Source organism: Acartia tonsa, chromosome 11, assembly GCF_053477335.1.
Source record: "Acartia tonsa isolate MP-2025a chromosome 11, ASM5347733v1, whole genome shotgun sequence".
Taxonomy (NCBI): domain Eukaryota; kingdom Metazoa; phylum Arthropoda; class Copepoda; order Calanoida; family Acartiidae; genus Acartia; species Acartia tonsa.
The window spans coordinates 6555546-6578433 of NC_137270.1; the positions used below are offsets into that span (position 1 = coordinate 6555546).

At 30.4% G+C, this 22888-nt stretch overlaps 1 protein-coding gene across 2 annotated transcripts in view; it reads left to right on the forward strand.

The window, feature by feature from the left end:
• Positions 1 to 22888, forward strand: part of LOC145331745 (uncharacterized) — a 355671-nt gene that overhangs the window by 298815 nt on the left and 33968 nt on the right. For both annotated transcript variants that reach the window (XM_080176576.1, XM_080176578.1), the window contains 6 exons: positions 18008 to 18067; positions 20291 to 20440; positions 20939 to 21006; positions 21442 to 21495; positions 21919 to 21963; positions 22385 to 22478. In XM_080176576.1, coding sequence (XP_080032702.1) covers positions 18008 to 18067; positions 20291 to 20440; positions 20939 to 21006; positions 21442 to 21495; positions 21919 to 21963; positions 22385 to 22478 — 471 coding nt within the window. The remainder of the gene's footprint in view (positions 1 to 18007; positions 18068 to 20290; positions 20441 to 20938; positions 21007 to 21441; positions 21496 to 21918; positions 21964 to 22384; positions 22479 to 22888) is intronic.

Below are 22888 nucleotides of genomic sequence, written 5' to 3' on the forward strand. Positions count from 1 at the left end.
CAAAGATCTTCCTTAAACAGGAGTTAAAATTTTATGTATATCAACACAGCTTTTAAAAGCAACGGTGTGCATCCAATTACGCATCAAATTATTACAACAGCACAAGTTAAAATTCCTTCCCTCTGATCTTCTCTCTACATTATACGGTTAACAATACTTTCTGTTAATTTACACAAATTATCGTTTTGCTAACATTCAACATTATGTGGAAGTAAAGATATGCTGAAATGATCGCACACCATATCACCATAACCCTAAAAAGCAACTTCCGTGTGCTTTAATCCAACTTTTAGAGCGTTTAAGTATCAAAGATAAGCCCGTTAATTTTTTTGCATTTTCGTTTTGGAAGATTTTTTTGATTTTTTGTTTCACTTAAATCTTGCTATTTTTGGTATTGTATTTTTTTTCTTCCAATTTTTAAAGATATTTTATGCAATTTAAGCCATTTTTAAAAACGAAGCATGTTTTCATTTTCAATGGTTTAGGTCAATTATTTGTCAATGAATAAAATGACAATGGCTAACATATTCAAATTTTTATGTGAACCTAAATAATCACTAAATTACATCTAAAAAGCAATTTATATGCATTTGATTTTTAATTTCATTGAAGTATATGTTAAAATATGTTGAGTTAGCAAAAAATTATGAGCAAAATTTTTTTAAAATTTATTAAATTGATTGAATTACAATATATATTGCTTACTATAATAAAAGTCATTTTGTTTTACATTTAGGTGGACGTTATAGCCATATGAAGTATTTTACTTCTTAAAACCTATAACTGCAAACTCAGAGCCTTTCTTAGCAACAGTCTTGTGTTGCAATAAATTGTTTTTATGAAATAGTTTTCTTTCCATGCTAAACTATTTTTTCACATGCATTTTTTATCAGATTCTATAGCCCTGTCAGTCTTTTTGTTGTTATTAGATCAACATAAAATCTTTGTCAACCATCTTTTGTTGATCTAATGAAGACAGTCGTTTAACTAGTTTACTGTATGACTCAAACATTTATGTATGTTTGTCGGACGAACAGACAAACTGTAAAAATAAGTAGCTGCGCTACCTAAGAATGGATAATTACCACAAAAGAAAACGACCCAACCCTTCCTTTTTCAATTTCCGAAAGAAACTATTCATAAATCGTCTTTTCACAAAAAAATATTGATGTTAAACGAAAAAGCATTAGAAATAAATTATCGGTGAAGAAAAGGAGTTTTTGTGCATAAGGTTAAAAATAGCAAATAAATTTTAAGTCAAGTTTTTCTGCTGTAATGATACTAACATAAGACCCTTGTTAAGGAGTAATTTTTAGAATAACGTTATTTTGTTACGCCATGACCATTTTAGGGTTTGATAGACAAACCAGCATGAACGACTTGTAGGAAAGCTTTGCTGACAAAAAAAAATATTTGCTGTTTTCAAAGAGTGTTTTATTACCTAATGATTTGATATGAAATAATTAATCATTAAAATAAAGAACTATCAGGGAGAGAAATGGCAATGAAATAAAATTTTCTTTATTTTAATATTTACAGGTAACTAAAATAGTATTTTACATATAAATATTGATGGAAAGATTATTTTATTATCTACTAGCGGCTTCGCCCCTAGCCTCTAGGGGCTTTGCCCCAAGAGGTTTGATCAACCTAATTTTTCGTATTTTAGATTTAAAAAGAAAAAGTAAAAAAAAGGTTTTTTTTTTTTGGGGGGGGGGTATTTTTCATTTTTTGGGGGGGTTGGGGGTGTCCCACCCCCCAAGAAAATAGCTTAAAACCATCACAGGACCAGTAGGTATATTCCCTGAAGAGTAGAGCCCAATCGGTTCAGTAGTTACTGAGATCTTAAGCTTCAGATGGACAGACAGACGGACAGACGGACAGACAGACGGACAGACATCGTTCTACTTTGTATTATAGATTGTCCTATCCGTGTATTCCTGAGAATTATTGATCGAGTTGCCAATAAATGTCAAACCGAATCTTTACAATTAATGCCCTTTTTATCATTTCTGCTAATAGTGCTTTCTTTTACAATTCTTTTATTCTTTGGTTGTTTGTAGCGTAGCTACTCAATAATTATGGAAAGTCGTTTTATTCGTCCTAGCGATCAAGTAATGTATTTAAACGAACGGTAACTTTTTTCTGTAATAAAAAAATTCTCATATTATAGTAAATAGTTTATTTTTATATTTTAATATATTCGGAGGGGGCAGACAAATAGCTAAAAACCATCCCAAGTCAATAAACCGATCCAGAGAATCCTAAAATGGAGAAGTTACATTTTGCCGGACTGATAAAAAGCCTTACTGATTTAAGTTATCTGACCAAAAACAATGTTTTAATTTTAGTAAATTTTTGAACTTTTTGGCTTATTAATATATATTATATCTATTTCTTGTAAACATTTATTTTTATTTCGCACCTGAGAAAAGTTTAGCTTGTCATTAAGCTACATTACTTATGATAATAGTTATCTTTGTGAAACTTATTATTTCGACCTTTTAGGTTAAACTTTTTTTAATCATCTGTGAGTTTTTTTTTGTTAAACTATTATTTTGGAAATCAATAAATCTAAGTTTTTAGTAGATTCATATTATTGAATCGTTCTATCAATTTGAAACATCTAATAATTCATTTTTTCGTATTCCTTCGAATCCGGTGGATAGGAACCGGTTCTCATCCATACGAAAAAACTATGTCTAGCATCGTATTATATCCAGTTTTCTACGAATATAGAAATGTACAATCATAAGATTGTACATTCTATATCCGCGGAAAGCCGTTTATAATACGATACGAGAAATAACTATTAAGCAACAGCAAACTAGGTCTATCTTTTTTAACTTTCAGTAGAGAAAATTTTTTTCACTATCTTTTTCTAGTAAAAAAGAACTCTCCATTTCTACTATCATTTAGATCATTAAACTGTTCTTTAACACGCAGAAAATAATACATTTTGTTGCTTTAATGACTTACTGAAAAATTAAAGGCAAAATATTTATTCTCATGCTAAAAAATCAGTAATATTAACACTCGTTGGCTTACATAGTTTGGTTTTCCCGGGAGGTGTGTTTCTTGAGGGGGTTAAAAAGGGTGAAGGCTTATGTTTTAAATTTATAAAAAATACCCTTCGTTAACGTCCCCCTCCCCCCCCCCCCCAATCAAAACTCTGTGCACTGCACGCTACTAATCTTAATCACCCTAAAATGACAACAATTTACTGTTATTAATTTATCAAAATCTTTTATTTCTAAGTTAAAGCTCGACTTTTCACACCCAAATTTACAACCATGTTTTCTTCATTTCGTTCACGCTAATAAAATGGGGCTTTTGCGTTTTCGCAAAAAGACTTTTTTTCTATTTGAATAAACTTTAGATTTCACATTCGTTGATTTATTAAAAGCTCGTAAAACACCATCTTAAAAAAATATTAACCCTAACCACTTTCATTTTATACAATACAATAGACATGAATGAAATTGAGATACATTGCTGGCTTTAAAACTAAACTTAATTGCAGAATAGCTACTAACAATTGTTGTTTCAAAAAAACATTCAAATATATATAAAGATTTTAATGCTAAAAACTGCACAAAATCAAACAAAGAAAAATGGGCTTTGGGTGATAAATCTTTTGGTCCGTTAATTAAATTTGTAAAAAAATACATAAAGTTGTAAAATTAAAGTCATCAAAAACATACAAAAATGTCCTTTCAGACATTTATTTTTCATTGGGCATTTTTTGGTATGGCTGTTTTTATAAAAAAAAAACATAACAATACAAATCGATTCAAGTAGCAAGTAGACATACATTTACGTCAACATTGTAAGCAAATTCAACCTTTTCTAATAGTTTCATAAACCTACCATTGCAAGCATTCCTAAAAATGACAACAAGTGCTGGAAGTTCCGCGTAAATATTTTCCTACATATTGTCAAAGTCTTCTGTTGATAGAGGGGACACGAGCTATATATTACTATAAACCTTTTATAAAACTTTACTTTTAAATTTTATCACAACATAATGATTTTACACTTACTTCAATTAAATCACTAAACTCACCCTCATTATGGATTTTGGCTAATGTGTTGCAATTTGCTGTTATATAACTTTTGGCGGAAGTTAAGGCATACCAGGTTATGATTACATTGCTGTCAGGGAGGGAGGGAATGGACATTGGGCTGAGTATTACACTAGTCCTCAAAGTCTTACAATAACATTTTCTTATTCCTTGGCTTAACAACCTTGAAGACTTAAATTGAATTTTGATTGGTTGGTTCACATACGAGTGTACAAACGTTTTAATTACTAATTATAGTCTACACAAAGGGTAATTTTGTTTATCCTCATTATAAATATACGTCAATTTATCGGCCATAGTCTTTTCCCTTTAGATCCCTGCTTTGCTGTGCTTACATAATAACTACCCATTACATTTAATACGGTCAAAATAACATTTGAAAACAAACCCTTCCTTAAAAGTACACTTTTTAGTTTGAATTTTTTGAAGCGAGTTTTATATGTACAAGTTGCTTTGCTCATAGCCTCTAGGAAAGTCGGGGGAAAGTCAGGAAAATAGCCTAAAACCTTTAATTTCTTGAACAGTACAACCTGTTTAGGCCAGCAACTTGCGAGATCTTAAGCTTCAGAAAACAAATTCTTACTATTTGATATTGTAGGATATATGTAATTTAGTTAAGCTTATTTGATGTTATTACGTAAATTTAAAAATATTATGATTATATTTATTTCATAATTGATTTAAACATTTGTTCACTTATTTCCTTATGATAACATTAAATTTTGCGAAGACTGTCCCTTGCTTTACACTTATGTATATGATTAGGTATGACTACATGCATATACATAATTTTGTAAATCCTGTTAGCCTAGAAGGTTTAAGTTGACATATAATTAAAGAGGTTTATGTCGTCTATTTGGGCATAAAATGCACGTTATTTCATATTTCAACGAATAACAAATAACACAATAACATCAATTAAGATTAACTGGTTACATATCAGGGAGGGTAAAGACATTGAAACATGGTACCCAAAGTTTTATATTAATGTTTTCTCATTATTTTGCTTAAAAACTTTGGGTACTATTTTTAACTCATGATTAGTTGGTACAAAATAGCAGTGACCAAACTTTTTCAACAATAATAGTATTCTACAAAGGTAGTAATTTTGTTGTATCATCATTGAGAATGTACATAAACTTATAGTCTTATCCCTTCAGATCCATGATAAGTATGTAATGTGTATTATATTCGCTTAAATATGTTTCACCCCATATCGAGTTGCCAATTGGGATAACCAACATCGAACATAGCCGTTTTGGAGATTTTATTGTTACTTGTAATCATACAAGATAAGGAAAATTAAATATAACTTATTCTTTAACTTTATATTTATTTGTAAAAGATAAATATAACTTCCATTGTCCCCTCACTTCCTTAGAAAAAAAACCCAATTGATGAAGAAATGAAGAACTAAAAAGCTAAATCATTTATGAATATTCTTTGTTGCTAACAATTATATCATAGCATTCTACACTAACATGCAAAAAACAATGATTTTTTTATAAATAATTTTTAAAAACAAGTATAAAACATTAAGTCCTACGATTGATCATTGCAATTTTTGACTTCCTCTACTCTTTCTATGTGTAGTCTTTTTTTCGAGATTATAAAGAAGTTTATAATTTATATTAAAAACAAAAATTTAAAAACAAGGAATTTGTTTCTGTGTGTCTGTCCTTCTTTTCTTGTCTATCCTTATAATCAAATCTCCATTCCACTTTCCCAATCCCTAACAAAGTTGCTTTAAAAGTTATGCTTAATTTTGTTCATGTAAATAATAAAAACTGCACTTTTTTCTATTTTTACTTATCCCAATGTTTTGGCAATGTCTGAGCATCTTTTATATGAACTTTATGTAGTTTAAGGAGTACTGGGATAGAACATGGGCAATAAATTTATCTTTGCACCAATTATCATGTGTGAAGCCTGCCTTTGGAAGATAGGCTTGAAGAATCATTTGGTTGTTTATCACATTAGTTTTATAATAATGTTTTCTTATTCGTTGGCTTAACAACTTTGATAACTTTTATTAAATTTTAAAATAGTAAGTAAGATGAGCGACCAAAAGTTTAAGCCACTAATTGTAATCTACAGGAGAGATAATTTTATGTATCATCATCGAGAATGTACACCAATTTATCGGCCAATGTCTTATCCCCTTTGTCCTGACATTATTTAGTTTACAAGTGCAAATTTACACAGCAAAGGAGTATATTAATTATAAATAAATTAATCTTAGTTTCAGCCTAAAAAAACACATTATATTTGATCACATTGAAAATATTAGAGAGACAAAAATTTATATTTTTCTAATAAATGTTCTATTTTTTAATCAATATAAGAATAATATCATTTTAATCGGTAATAGTCAAGTGCAGGTTTTAAGCTAATTCTTTAGGGGAAATTGCAGACAACTGCAAGGATTTTATATTTGAGAAAAGGTAGCCCCTAGTCCCGTGATTATGGCAATTACTATGCAAAGAGTAAAGACCACGGACGCGTGAATTCACAGAGATCACGAAGACAGAGGGTGGGAGGGAGAGTATACCCCACACACAGTGCAATTTTTGTTGGGCCTTAAAAATAATTAACTCACAATTGGTTGTGTTTTTCTTTTAGTATTTTATTTTTCCTATTTTAGATGTTATGCTTCTTAGAGAATTATATTATTGGATTAACTTTAGTAAGACTTAGTAAAAATTTTATTACAAGAAAATAGTTACATGGTATAAGCTATTAAAGTCGACAAAATACGTCTCTAAAAACAGATATTTTAATCTTAAAATGATCCAACCATACAAAAAAAATCAACTGTGCGCTCGAAACAAACTTGATTTGGTGTACATAGACTTCCGTAAATCCATCCTATTATAAAAATATCTGAATGAATATTATAACAATGTGACTCTTGCGTTATATTCGAGTAAAAAGAAAAAAATACTAGAATGAGATAAAAATGAATTCATTATTACTTAGATCTAAACCAGATTTTCATGTTTTCTAATGAAGTGAAACTTGTAGCCGGATAAAATAACGATATCACCCATCCCCCCCATACTTTACCCCATTCCCTCATATTCTACTTGTTAAACGAACTGAACAATAAATGGCTGGGGAAATAGCAACCTAACTGGAAAAAATTTTTCCCTGGCATAATATCCACGAATATTGTAAATCCATTGTTATGATATGCTAATCTGCGGAAGTGAATGCGCACCTCATGATTTTATTGGAATGATAACGTCTCAGGAAGTATTTGAATAAAGTTCAAATATTTTACCACTTTTTCATTTTCATGATTCTAAAAATGACCCCATGATTTTTTTCATCAAATGTGCAATTTTTATTTAATATCTTCCTGTAAGAAAATATAATTTGGCACTTCTTCTACTTTTGTTGACTTTGTAAATATTTTTTCCTTTACAATTTAAACCTATTTTCAGGGACGTCCAAGTTTTTTTCAAATGTTTGAGTGGGTTATAATTTTTTTTTTGGGGGGGGTGACAACACTTTACCCGCACCCTTGGACGTCTATGCCTGTTTTTCGGACAAATAGGTTTCAATAGAAAACTATTGTTCAATGTTCATCATACAATTCAAAATATAAATATGGTTCTATATGGTAATAGAGCAATTATCTATAACTAGAGTTTATGTAATAGTCTGTTCGTTAGTCACTTCAAATCTATAATTATTATGTATGTATGTATGTATTTCAAAATTTTTACTATCGTTAATACAGTTATTATAAAATAATATAAAAAATAAGTTACGAAATAGGTTAATGTACAAAGATAGTAGAGATTAGTACACCTCTTTTAGTACAGTCAGTACTGGTAGAGGTTTTACAACTAAACTCAGTTATGATAATAAGTTTAAGGGTGTAGCGAACAAGTGAGCACAGGGGAGCAAGGTGTAGATCAGGGTAATGGACCAGAGTTGACCGGATTTTTTATATTTTGGTGAGCTTTGATTGGATATTAGTCAAATTTGGATTTAGATAGTGGAGTCTGTATGCATCTTGATTATTTACATATGTTGCAAGTGTTGAGACTACATATTTCAATATTGGAGTAATTTTGTAGCATATTTTTTTTTATTATTTTTTTGAATTTAGAGATTGATGAAATTTCTTTTATTTCACTGTTGAGATTATTCCAGGACTGGGGAATGGAGTATTTGGTTGTGGATTTTGTATTGGAGCCATCAAATTTGATGTTGAGTAAGTTTCGTCTTAATCTTTCATGAGGCATTTCCTTTTGGATGTGTTCCTGAAGTGCAGCTGGAGCGTAGTTATGAACAATTGAATGTGCTATAGATAATTTGTTAATTTCAATTATGTCTTTAAATTTGAGAAGATTGTGTTTTTTTAGTAGAGGTTCACTATGTCTCTTAGATGTTGTACCATTAATAGATCTGATGGCCTTTTTTTGTAGTTTGCTGATGGTCTCTACAATATCTTTGTTGTTAGCCCAGATAGCGCAACCGTATGTTAGATTGGGAATGAAGAAGGCGTTATATATTAAGATTTTTTGCCTTAAGGGCAATATTCTTTTAAGTTTCCAGAGAATGTGGTTGGCTGAGTTTAGTTTGTTAATTACAGTTTTTGAATGAGATTTGAAGTCTAGCTTTTCATCAATGGTGAAACCGAGGAAGTTGAATGATTTTAGCTCATTTGTCGGGTTGTTGCTGTGAACTTTTTTAATGCTTATGTTATCTATTTTAAGGTCTATGTTTTTGTTAGTGTTGAAGGTGATCATTCTAGTTTTGGAGGCATTTAGGGTTAGTTTATTAAGATTGAACCATTTTTTTAGATCCTTAAGGGTTAAGTTTGCTTTAGATTCAAGTTCCTCTTCAGTGTTGTAGGAGGGGGCAACTAGTGTGTCATCTGCAAAAAGGCTGATAAATTCTTTTAATTGGTTAGGCAAGTCATTAATGTAGATTATGAATAGGATGGGGCCGAGAATTGAACCTTGTGGCACTCCTATTGTTGTACGAGAGTATTCAGAGTAACAGTTTCCCACTTTACATTTAATTTTGCGGTTTTTGAGATAGTTTGTGAACCAGACTAACTCCTTCCCTTTGATGCCAATGCTTTCAAGTTTCTTTAGTAAGATGGGTATTTGTACTGTGTCGAAGGCCTTGGAGAGATCAATGAAGATTGCTGATGTTTTCTTGTTATTCTTTTTGAAGTATTCCAGGGTGCTGATCATGCTTAACATTGCATGTGTTGTGTTGTGTTTGGCTCTGAAGCCAAATTGATTTTTGTTTAGTATGTTGTTTGATTCAAGATAACGTCTTAGTTGGTATGCAACTACTTTCTCAACAACTTTAGAGAGTGAGTTAATGAGATGTATTGGTCTGTAGTTGTCTGGTGAGGTTTTGTCGCCTTTTTTGAAGATCGAAATGACAGTTGCTTCTTTGAGTCTGTCATGAAAGATACCTTCTTGAAGAGAATTATTGATTATGTATGCAATTTGTTCAGGTATTGTAGTTAGGATAATTTTTGTGATTTTGGTGGGGATACCATCAGGCCCGCTGGACATTTTCGGTTTGAGCGAAATAGCTATTTTTTTAATTGTGTTAGAGTTTATTCTGCTGAATAAAAAAGATGAGTTTTTGGTAGGTAGATCATTTAAGTATTTCTCTTGCTCTTCATGAGTGTTTTTGATGTTGTCGGCTAGTTCCCTACCTATGTTTATGTAGAACTTGTTCATTGCTTCTGCAATATTTTGTTTATCTGTTAAAGTGTTGTTGTTTATTTTGATGCAATTGATGTCATTATTTGTAGCTGGTTTATTGTTAGTTATTTTGTTAATTTTTTCCCACATTTGCTTAGGTTTGTCTTTGAGGTTTTTAAATTCTTGGTTATAGTATGCAATTTTGGCCCTACGGATAGCTGTTGAGAGCTCTCTTTTTACAGTTTTGTGTTTTTCAGCGATGTTAATGTTATTTGATCTTGATTTCTTTTGGTATAAGGCTCGTTCCTTTTTTGAAAGAGTTTTGATTTCATTGTTTATCCATGGACAGGGGATATTTTTGGTTTTATTTGAAGATTTTTTTAGTGGAAAGCTTTCATTAAATTTTTTATCGATGATTTTGAAGAGGAAATTCCATTGGTCCGTAGAGTTATTTGCGTTTGTTAGATCTGACCAGTCAGTCTGTAGAATATTGTTTTTGAAGTTCAATATGTTTTCGTGGTCGAAAACTCTTTTGTAGTAGGTATTTGGTTTAGACATGTTGACATGACTAGCTGAGGCTTTAATGATTAGAAAGTGGTCAGAGATTGAAGAAGGGAGAACATGACTGGTGAAGTTGTTTGTGTCATCTGTGAGAATATTGTCAATGCATGTTTTTGAAAGATGTGTTAATCTGGTTGGGATGTTTATGCATGATTTCAGGTTAAGATCAGCAATACCTGTAAGGAAGTGATTAGTCAGGTTATTGTTGAGATAGTTTAAGATGTTTATGTTAAAGTCACCAAGTATATCTACTGTTGCGTTCGGGATTGATTTATTTTTGTAATCAATAATTTTTTTAATGTCTGATAGGAAGTTATTTACATTAGTAAATGTGTTGGATGGAGGTCTGTAAGCGGAGGATATTAGTCTGTTTGTATTTTTGAGTTTAAGGTGAATAGTTATTATTTCTGTGTCATTATTAATGAAAGTGCACTCTTTTATTATTTTAACATTTAGTTTTTTTTTGGACAATATGGCAGTCCCGCCACCTCTTTTATTATTTCTGAGGATGCTGGCAAAGTTGTAGCCTGGTATGCTGAAATTAGTGTGATTACTCCAGACTTCAGTGAGACAGAGTATGTCAATTTTGTGGTCGATTTCTTCTAGAAGAACAGTGAGCATATCACTGTTCTTGTCAAGTGAGCGTATGTTTAAGTGACCTATTATAAAATTATTTGTGTAGTCTGAGTTAAATGAGTTAAAATTTATATAGTTTGCTTTGTTGTCATTAATGTTGATGCTATATACATTCTCCACTATTTTAAGGTCATCTATATTGAATTGTGATTGTAGGTAACCCTGTCATACCTGCATCCCTGTGTCTCAAGTTAGCTACCCCCTGTTCGCTAAGGAGGCGTATGTATAACGAAGACATTCGCAGAGTGTGATACACTGAAATGTTAAATAATAGGTAATAGTACTTAAAATCATATTATTATGTAGAAAAACTTCCACTTAAAAAATCATATTATTATGTAGAAAAACTTCCACTTATTCTTTTAAAAAAAAAAAGATTTAGAGTCTGGGTACCTGGGCCAGTAAGAGTTATTTATTTATTTCTAACTATTTTGGTTTTGAGTTTGTACCCTATGTTAAAATATTGAGCTCACCATAGACAATTATTGTCTGGATATTACTAGCATCAGGTTCATTGAAATTGGTAGTTTTGTAAGTTGAAGGAAAATTTGAGGAGTTTTATGACATGGGTCGTCGCAGTTATAGGTATTAAGAAGAAGTATAGCTGACATTGAGAGTAAATATTTATTAGTATGTGGCAATCACGATACAGTTTTAACAATTATAGAAAAAATAAAAATTTATTTGTTTATGTAGCAATACGGTGGTTAATAATATACCGTTACAAAGGTCTGCACTAAAAATTTTAGTTATTATGTATGATAGTTGTTTAGGTTGATATTAATATTTGTTGGTATGTAGCAAATTCATAGTACAAGTAACAAAATATAGAGAGAAGAGAAGACGACTTTTATTTATGTAGCAATAGTGGTCAAGATAAAATTGTAACTAAATTAATATTTGGAGTTTTGTAGCAATTTCATAATACAAGTAACATAATAAGAAATGAGAAACTACTTTTTATAAGTGGCAAAAATATTTGTTGGTATGTAGCATATTCATATTACAATTAACATAATAAGGAAAAGAAAAAGCGACTTTTTATGTGGCAATAGGGGTTAATTATTACCTCCTATGAAACATCCTATTCTAAATATTTTACATATATTTTATACAAAACAATCCTTACTGCTATTTTTATCAAAATATTTTATTATATTAATGACGTCAAGGGTTTTATGTTATCCCCTACCTATTTTAACATTTTGATCCTGGGATATTTTTCGGCACACTTCGCGCAAAATTTAACTCCTAGCCCCAAAAAGATGAATGTTGTTGACTTTATTTTTATTCTAAACATTATATAATAACAGCAGAAAAGTTTAACATGGAATATGCACTTTACATATCAAATTATTTTGAAGATGCAATAAAAAGATAATAATAGTTATTTCTCGTATCGTATTATAAACGGCTTTCCGCGGATATAGAATGTACAATTATAAGATTAAAACTAGTTTTTTTAGCCCCGTGGTGCCGGAGGCACCGGCTAAAAAAACTGGTTTTAATCTTATGATTGTACATTTCTATATTCGTAGAAAACTGGATATAATACGATGCTAGACATAGTTTTTTCGTATGGATGAGAACCGGTTCCTATCCACCGGATTCAAATGAATACGAGAAAAATACATTATATTACATGTTAAGCAATAAGAAACATGTGCGAATGGATGTGCTATCAATTCTGTCAAATGGCCAAAACCGCAAATTGTTATCACAGCACAAGATTATCTTTCTCCTTTGATTTACTATCAGGGATCTTAGGGGATAAGATAATGGATGATAAATTGGTGTAAACTCACAATTATAAACTCTTTTGTAGATTATATTGTTAGATTTAAAGTTTTAAGAACCGATCTAAATTAGATAAAAGTCCTCAGAGTCCCTCGAATGAGAGAACGTGTTTTCAAAACTTTAGGGACGAGTGTAATATATTTTAAAATTCATATAATATATTTGCTTTTTTGAGAAAATTAAACAAGTAGGGATCTACTCAAATGATTGAACGTACACTTATGAAATTAGATGCAATCGATAATAAAGGCTTAGTATGGTTTTTAGACTATTTTATTGTCTTTCGTTCCATCTTTTAATACAGATCCGTCCACTAGTAAATTAAAGTGAAGCTTTACTCAATAGTTATTTTCTTGTATCAGCTTTATATGTAAATCTAGGGACTTCGCACAAACAGTGGGTTATAAGATTCCAAAACTATACTTATTTATCTTTTAAAGGAAAGAATTAAATAAACTTTTGGTGGGGGTAAATCTTGGGAAGAGGGGTTCAAAATACCCAAGACCAATACTACATTTATTAAGAAAATAAGTCCAGTCGTTTACGAGATCTAATTAGACAGTACAGACATAAACACAACAATAAACAATTGTATACTCTACTATTGAATTTTCATAAATCGATGCCCTCTATTGATGCAAAGTATTAAAGATTATAAAATAAAAATGTTCAAAGAAACCCAGCAAGTTTATATGCTAATGAAAACATTAAAAGTCTTTTAACTGCAATAAAACTTCAATTTTTCTTTACACTCTTTCTATTACTTTAGCAATAACTAACGGCTAAAGACTTGTAAAAAGGAAAGGGGGTGGGGGAGGCGAGAAAACGTGAGAAAAGAATTTTTTGAGGTGGAGAATGTAATTTTTAAGTACCCTACACAAACTTAGTTTTGAATCTTCCCAGTACCCGTAATAACTTTTCAGTGAAGGAGAGCCGTATTGATTTAGAAATAGTATATTTTTATTTTTTACAGGGCTCATAGTAGAAGCCATAAAGACTTATTGAAATCAACGGAATTTTAAAGTTGATTGGCGCTAATAGTAATAGGTTTGTTACGAATGCCGAGCCCTTCTATGAAAGCACAGACTAATAAAAAGAGTTGGAATTTAACCCGCGGAATTTCTGTGCAGACCTTGATTTATCAAAATTAAGACAGCAACTATGTCAAGTAAACTTGTCAAGGATTAGGACATTTTTTTTATTTAAATCAGATGGTAACAAAACGTAGGTGTTAAATTTATCTATAGGACGAAGCCCAATCAGCACCACTTTAGATTAATGTGACGTTATAAAAATGAGGGATTCTCCATTTGTTTTTTAGGGGTTTTCTTTCCCACCTCTTCTCTCAAGTCTCATCTCTCTCATTTTTATGACGTCCTAGGAATAAAAACTGTTACAAAAGTGGTGCAGATTGGGCTTCGTCATCTATAACCTGTTTAAAAAATGGCGTTATGTCGATTATTATAGTCATGGTCACATTTATTGCAATTGTATCGAATTTTGACGGTGGGAAGACGTCTAAAGGGATAAGGCAATGGCCAAAAAATGTATCCCCAATAATAATAATTACCCCTTCTGTATATTGAAATCAGTGGTTGCAACGTTGGACACTTTTTCTAATGAACCAACCAATCAAAATCCAAATTCATTAAGCCAACGAATAAGAAAACATCATTATTAAACCTTACTCCCTCATCAGATTATCCATTTCTTTTTTAGGGTTTTTTCCCACTTCTCCTCTCATCTCCCTCATTTTATGACGTCACATGGCTGATTTTCGAGACACTTTGTCCAGTTACACCCATTATTCTATTTTTTTTTCAGAATAATTATCTATGTCACTGATTTGTAGTCATGATATATGTTTATTTAGATATGTCATTGCGATCAGCTGAAAATGGATTTCCTATTCGAGCCCTAGTTTCCTAAAGTGTACAGCAGATAACCCAATTATTGCAGACCCTATTTTCAGCGACTCCGGTCAAATGGAAAAGCGATTTAATGTATAAACGATTTATACATTATACATTCAGAAATTTAAATTTTTCAAATTTAGATTTTTTTAAGTTTGAAGCTTTTTTAGCTAGTAGCAAATATTGAGATAGGACGCGGAAGCTACGCACACTTTCGGAAAATAAAATTCAGTTCATCGTCATTGCGCATTCTTTCTTGTAATTTTAGTCATTAAAACAGTCAATTTTATGTATAGCAAAATATTCTACCTTTTAGTTATTTATAGTAATAGGACAAAGGACAATTAATGCCGTTAGTTATGGGGGGAAAGAAATGGGTGTAGATTAGATTAAACTGACATAGTCCTCTTCCTTCCAGCTTTTCTCCTGTTTTGTCCTCTTATACCAACAACGAAATTAATCCGAAAAAAATATTGAAATCATTACAAGGGTTGTTTTTTTTTCAGGTAGGATTGCTTTAACACTTTTATCTCTAGTCTAAAAAGAACACAGATATCTTTTTCTCGTATTCATTCGAATCCGGTGGATAGGAACCGGTTCTTATCCATACGAAAAAACTATGTCTAGCATCGTATTATATCCAGCTTTCTACGAATATAAAAATGTACAATCATAAGATTAATACCAGTTTTTTAGCCAGTGCCTTCGGCACCTCGGGTCTAAAAAAACTGGTTTTAATCTTATAATTGTACATTCTATAGCCGCGGAAAGCCGTTTATAATACGATGCGAGAAATAACTATTCTAAGCTAATGAGCACAATAATTATATGTATTTGGCTGCAGCCATATTTTAGATCTTTCTGGACACATACTTAAAACTACTTAGTACTAGAAAATCTACTTTTATAGAAATATTAAAATTTTAAAATGATTGCTAATAATCATACACTTTATAAATCAATCATTTATTTTAGGCAATTTTATGATAAAAATAGGATAAGTTATAACAGAATAATGCCTACAAAGCTTGTCCAATTTTATTGATTTTGAAAAATTCGACCTAATTTTTAGTTTAATTGACCATTTATTTTTTATCAAAACTAGCATGAAAAACCCGCATGGTAAATTTCCATTTTTGGACGATTTCTTTTATTATCTTTTTATAGGTAAAATACTCTCTTTTATTTAATCTGTCAGGTGTATCTCGATAAATTATCTACAAAAAAATCTTCAAGGTATTTTATAGAAACTTGAATTTTATTGAATTTGATTAATTTCTCTTATACATAGATCAGTTATAGCTCTAAAATATAAAACCCATCGAGTACAGCTTGTCGTTTGTGAGCTACTGTGGTTTTAGGCTATTTTTCCAACAACAAATTTTGTAGATAACTCTTAGCTACCCAAACGCCTAGGGTATTATAAAAAGTATCACCTACAGAACATCCAACTATATTTTTCATGTTAAACCTTGAATTATTAACCTTGTGATAATAAAGTTAAGAAAATGACTTTGATTTGCCACAGGCCCAAATTGAAAAATCAAGTCTCATTTCTTTGAATGCGTAGCATCTCTACAAAACATCAATTTTACTCTCCTTCAGCTAACGTTATGTTATAACAATAGGCATTCATTTGATATACTTTTTGTTAAATAAATGGCATTTAATAAATTTTAGCAACAAATGGAGACATTTTATAATAAAGGGTCGTGTCGTAAAACTATCCTATGATAGATTTGAAGCTCCCTTTAAGAGCACATCCCCCATTGCTCTACCAATTTGGATCGTCTCTATCATCTTTTGCCTAAAAGTTATCTTACTACTTTATATTTTATGACAATAATTGCTTCGTCTCTTGCCTCAAGTGGAGGCGGCGTTGTGGAAAATAGCCTAAATCCATCTTAAGATGTTATAAATCTTGCCTAAAAAGTATAATCAATTCTGACCTGTAGCTTCAGAGATCTTTAGCTTCAGACAGAAAATCCTCACTACTTTGTATTAGAGCATATATGTATATTTAAATATTACTTAGTTAGTGTGACTTTAACCATCATTGTCCATTTTCCTCCGTGATTTTTCTTTATTTCTTTTCTTTAATTTATTATTTTATTTATGGACGCTTTAATACTTGTTTTATAGAGCACAGACAAAAATGGGCGTTACGCCCCATTTTTTCTGATTTTTCACGGCAACATTTAATAAGTTTGATTGATTTTTAACTGACCTTTTTAGATCTAAATTTAATTCAATAATTATTTAATTTATATTTCGTATTTGGTTTTAAATGATAATTTTATTAGCAAATTAGCATAACTCTAAAAAATTAGAGAGAAAGGAGACATTAGATTGTTAATGAGACTGTTTTCCAAAGTTTAAATACGATTATAAAGTTGTTCTGCTACCAAAATAAAGTATATCTTTAAAATAAATGTAAAACATCGGATTTTAGCTCATTTTTTCGGGGCGTTTCAAATTTACTCATTTAAAATATTATCATGTTAAATTTGACACACGTATTTCTCAGGCAGGGAGAGGATTATGACAGCAATATTAATCTACAGCCCTGTCATCCCCCAATAATTACTTGCTTACCATAGTGGAGTGTCATAAAAAAGGGGGGACGATTTTTTGTGCCATCCCCTATCCCAGTATCCCGTATTTTTCTTTTGTTTTAAGGAGCAAAATTACATCTACTTTGGGCGCTTTTTAGAGCCCCTTGTATTATACATTTTTAGAGCAGCCATTTAGCTGTAAACTGCATTTTTACATAACTCATAAATTAATTTTAAACAAGGAAAACTGTGTTGGTAAATATGCAGCAATTACACATGATAATGAATTAGAAAACCAGGATAGTTGATTTAGTTTGTTAATCGTAATTTAGGGTGTTTATCAATTTGTATCGTCTTTTGTCTTATCCCTAAAATGTAATTCTAACAGAATGTTTACTAAGAAAATAGGAGAATTTTCATGTGTTCATTATTTTTATTAAGTTTGTAATTTTTTCAAAAATAGTTAATAAACCATAAGAATTGGCGTACAGAGATAAATTATATTAAAGATGATGAAAAATGTTAAAATTCAAAGTTTAACAATTTAAATGATTTTATTTTTTAAAAAGAATATTTTTATAATTTGGAATTAAAAGTTAATAAACTTTATAATTGAAATTTTATGGTCCGTTTTTTGTTATTCAATGCCAATTTTATTCCGTTTAACATTAAGCCTAAATGAAGACTACATAAAACTATTTTAACTTTTTTAAAAATTTTTGAATAACGGATGAAAACGATAATATTGCTATTCTAATAATTGTTATTTATTTCAGGACCATATCAACGAAGTACTGGACAAATGGACTAACATTGATGATTCTATTTGGGCCAAGGTAAGTTAAATAAAACGAACGGACAGACGTTGTTCTGTGGAGTAGATGCTTATTGAGCAAGGGATATTTTTGCTATTGTTTCCTTTTGGTAGGCCATAATAAAACATGAGTGAAAAAGTTCATTTGCAGCATCCAAAAGAAATATAAACTCTACAGAAAAGACAATCATTGATCAGAAGAATCATGTTATGATTTTGTAGTAGCCAGTTTCATATAGAAAAAATTTGCAATATTGTTAGAGATTTATGGATACTGGTAGACAAAGTAAGTCATAGAGAAGATGTAATCAGGGTAATCTGAACAAGAATGTATCTTATATTATAGCTAAGCAAATGAAATTTCCCCCACATAGCCTTCTGGATAGATCAACAAACCAAATAATTTTTCATTTATAAAGAGAATCACATTTAAAATATCAGAGGTCTATCAGAAGTGTCTTAAACTATCCTAACTTTATTTACTTTTATTTTCAAGTGAATATTCAAAGGTGAAAATATATTTCAAGCACCCAACTGTTTTATCTAAAAACATGTATAAAACTGTTGCTAAAGGGGTCAAATTGTTGTTCTTAAAAATGTTTACAAGCTAATGGTAAATTTTCAAGAACCTTAAAAGGTAAAAGCCCAAAAAACGTAAATCAGGGTGAGAACCAAATTTTCTGAAGATAAATCATTAAGTAGTTTTGAGAATTTAGGATTTTTAAGTTTCAATAGCGGAGTATTTTATAAATTTTATAATTTTGCCATTGATTACTACGTTCTTTAATTTTTCTTTGATTATAAAAATTACAGCATGAAGTTTTGATAAATTGGGATAAAGTAATAAAAAATATATCTGTTGAATCAGTATTAATAAAACCAAATATATACCTGAGTAAACTTTTACTGGCAAAAAAAGTTCTAAAAGAGCAAGTTTTTCCTCAGTTACACTATCCATATCCATGTTAAACACCGCCCCAAATATTGACTTCTATGTATCGATGAAAAATGAATTCTTCTTTGTAAGCCGTCATTAGCGATACAGCTCACACCCTTTTTGTGGCGTTCATGCATTTAATTAAAAAAAAAGACTATAGCCGCATTAAAATATATCGCAACCGATATAATATTATCTGGATGGTGCACCAGATTTTCATGTACTCTGATAAAGCTATGCTCGCAGCTGGCTAGAATATTGATAACTCCTTTTACCTCATCCTCTCCCCTCTTACTGGGCCAATGAGGTCTATGTTTGCAAGCTAATTTGACGACAAATTTTCCCATGTCAATATATTTACGTATATCCTATATCCGTTGATATGGTAGATGTATAAAGGGAGAGAAATTGCAATAAATCAATCTACACTCTTTCTTCCTTGGCGGGAAGATTAAAATGAAAAAATATAAAATTAAAACAAGTTTTGTTAGTCCCGATGAGTCGAAGGCCCGGACTATCAATACTGGTATTATCTTTTCTGAATCTTATTTTAATATTCGTGGAATATTGTCTGAAAATTACAGCCTGAGGTCAATCTAAATGTTAGAATGTAAGAACTCCTATATAGACATCGAGTTGTTGAAATGTATAGCCATTCATTTATCTTTTTTACCAGTATTTCATTATGTTTTTGAAAGCTTTCTAGGGCAATTTTCAAATTAAATCTTCATGCAATAATAAAATTTCTAACAAGATTTTAAATTGATTAACTAAGACAATCAAATTGAGTTCTACATTTGAGAAAAGCAAAGACAGTTTTAGGCTATTTAGAATTAAGAGTATCTACTACTTTTAAAAATAATTGTCTTTGGTGATACCAAAAAAGTTGGTAACTTTTGTGAAAAATTTCTATTAGCTGTTGATTTTACAGCGTTATAACGCTGTATTTTTACTGCTCACACTTTTATACTGCAATAACCTACAGGAATGAGAGGGACAATTACGGATAAATTATTCTATGTACATCCATTCCTTCTCCTATAAAATTAGCTACCAAATATTTCCAAAATATGAATTTGAGGGGTAGTTGAATTTTACGTCCATTGTCCTATCCCTGTATTACCCGATTACTTTGTTTATTATATGTTGCACATTTAGATCATAAACACATATTTTTATGTTGTGGCTATTTTACAACATAAAAAATTTTAAAATTTCTTTGTTGATACTGTTTATTGCATAATAATATTGCACTTTTTGTTTAGATTTATAATGTAAAAGTTAATATTAACCGTTTTATTTTTTTAGGTTATTGTTCTGGAGCGAAACCGCCGTATAGCCAAGGCGTACGCTAGGACACCGGTGCTGACGGTTAACGGGAGCCAGGACGGTTTCGACGGCTACAGGATTGGTCTGAACGGATTCAGTAATCCGTTGCGGGATAGCAAAGTGGCGCAGGTACTTATTGTGTTGAATATATTGTAGAATAACAGATAGACAGATAAAAATCTATCACTTTGATTAGATTTACTAAAAAGGTATGATTCTTTTAAAGTCAAGTTATTCGGTAAATAACCACTTACTCACCCCCACCTTATTTAAGTGACTTTAGAAGCTTCTTGAGACGTAGACAATACATGTCTAATTCTATATAGACACTAATTCATTCGTCTCTAGCCTTGTGTGTGGGGGAGGTCAGAAAGAAAGCATAAAACCACACTAATATATAGTTAATGGTCAATGAAAAGTACAAACTATTGTGACCTACAATTTCCAAGATCTTTATCTTCAGACAAATACCTTACTCCTTATTTTATACATCTTAATTGGAACTGATGATCTATTTAATAGTGAAACAATTGTCTTCCAACAATAAGAAGTTAAAGAAAAAAAACTGTGTTTATATATATAATAATAATTATATTATGGGATTATTTAAGATAATTTGATTATTAGGTGAAAGAAGATATAAGTGCAGGCTGTAAGCTGAAGATGGACAGAGGCGGAAATATTCTTGTCAAAAGGTAACCCGGCTATTCGAGTAGTCACGGAGGTCATGGGTTTGATAATGTTACGTAATAAAGGCGTTAAAATTTGATGCATGGTTAATAAATGTAGGAAAACGAATAAGTCTTAATTGGACCAATCGTAAGACAGTGTAGGTATGAAAAATCAGACCACATTATTTTAAAAAGGGCATGGTAGTGCAGAGTTTTTTTCATTTCATCTAGGTACAAAAGTATCAGTTACCTAGCATAAACCTTTGCTGGGGGATTTTTTATGGTTTAAAATTTCATTACATATACATAAAATGTTATTAAACTAAGAATGAAATCTTCGTCTGCTGGAAATTCCTTTTTATATTTATATTACGGATTATCTTTAAGGAATAGGATCATAAATCCATAAGACTTTATTTCATTTTTTAAAAATTATACTATTACTGATTTTTTATTTAGGGTTGACAATCAAGGTGTATATGTGAAAAACACAGCTGAAGAAACTGCTGTAAGGTAATATTTATATTACTTTATTACCAATGACAATAATGTTTTTAAGCAGTGGAGCAATAACAAGTAAAAGTTTTCATGATTAAAAAGTAGTAAAGTCAAATTTCAAGTAAATTCATGCTAAAAATGACTAAATACTTTGGTCATTTTAAGTTTTGTTTTTATATCCACTGTTGTGTTTTATAAACCTTTCTGCTCCCTCTTTGTATAAAGAATGTTTATTTAATAATGTTATGGTATTGAATGGTAACTTAATACATAATGATGATAAACAAAATTACCCATAATTTATTAAGTAACCCAAAGATTTTAACACAATGATTGAGAAAATATATTTATAAAACCTATCTGTATTTTTCACTGTCCAATGCAATGTTTCAACCCTCCATGGTATTTATCATATTAAATTTTACTTAAATTTTTCAGCAATGACATATTGAAACTTCCTGGTGGATTACTGGAGAAAGACAGGTATAATATAGTTTGGATGTTAGTAGCGTTGCTACTTTATAGTCTGCTTTGTCTGTTGGGCTGTTATGTTCATTTTTCGACCCATAGACAATTAATTGTTACTTAGTAAAATGATTGTGTATCATTTTTTTGTATGGTACTTAAATGGTGGTCTTTAAACAAATTTTTATCGCCTGTTTATAGGAAGCTCGTAACTACTGAAAAACTGCATCAAGTAGAATCAATACCCTAAAATTGGGGAGGGTATCCCCACCCTCCCAGAAAAAAAATTACTTTTTCTTTCAAAAACCCAAATTGAAAATGGGAAGAAGATCGACTTTCCCATAGAGGCTTCTAGTTTATACATAACAAAAAAAACATGACGGTTTATTTGAAAGGCTCAAGATTTTATAAATAATCATGTTGTTTAATCTATTTACAGAGCAATGAAATTGTTTGATATGAAGAAATTTCAACAGAATGTTAACAGAGAGTTGAAGAGACAAAGGCCAGAAAGGAATAAGCTGGAATCACAGGTAATATTTTGTTATCCAAGTTTAGTTTTAATTACAGAAAATAGAGGAAATAACATTGATAGTAAAAAGATATTTAAAGGTATTTAAGAACTATAATTAAAAAAAAGATAAAGATGAAATGTTGTTTTACTTTTAAGTAAGAACTCTAATAATGTATACTTTATATTTTAATTTAATTAGTATATGTATGACAACATTTTTATAAATGAAACATAGAATGAAATTGAATTTATGCTTAGATTTATTATTAATTCTTTCTACCCCCTAGTATTTTAAATCTTTAAAGACACATAAAAAGAGTTATGATTAATTTAACGTCCATATTCATATCTTTTCATTCAAAAAAGTCAAAGTTAAAATTTGAAATATATTGTAAAAAAATCCACAGGAAAAAAAATACGCAATAGATC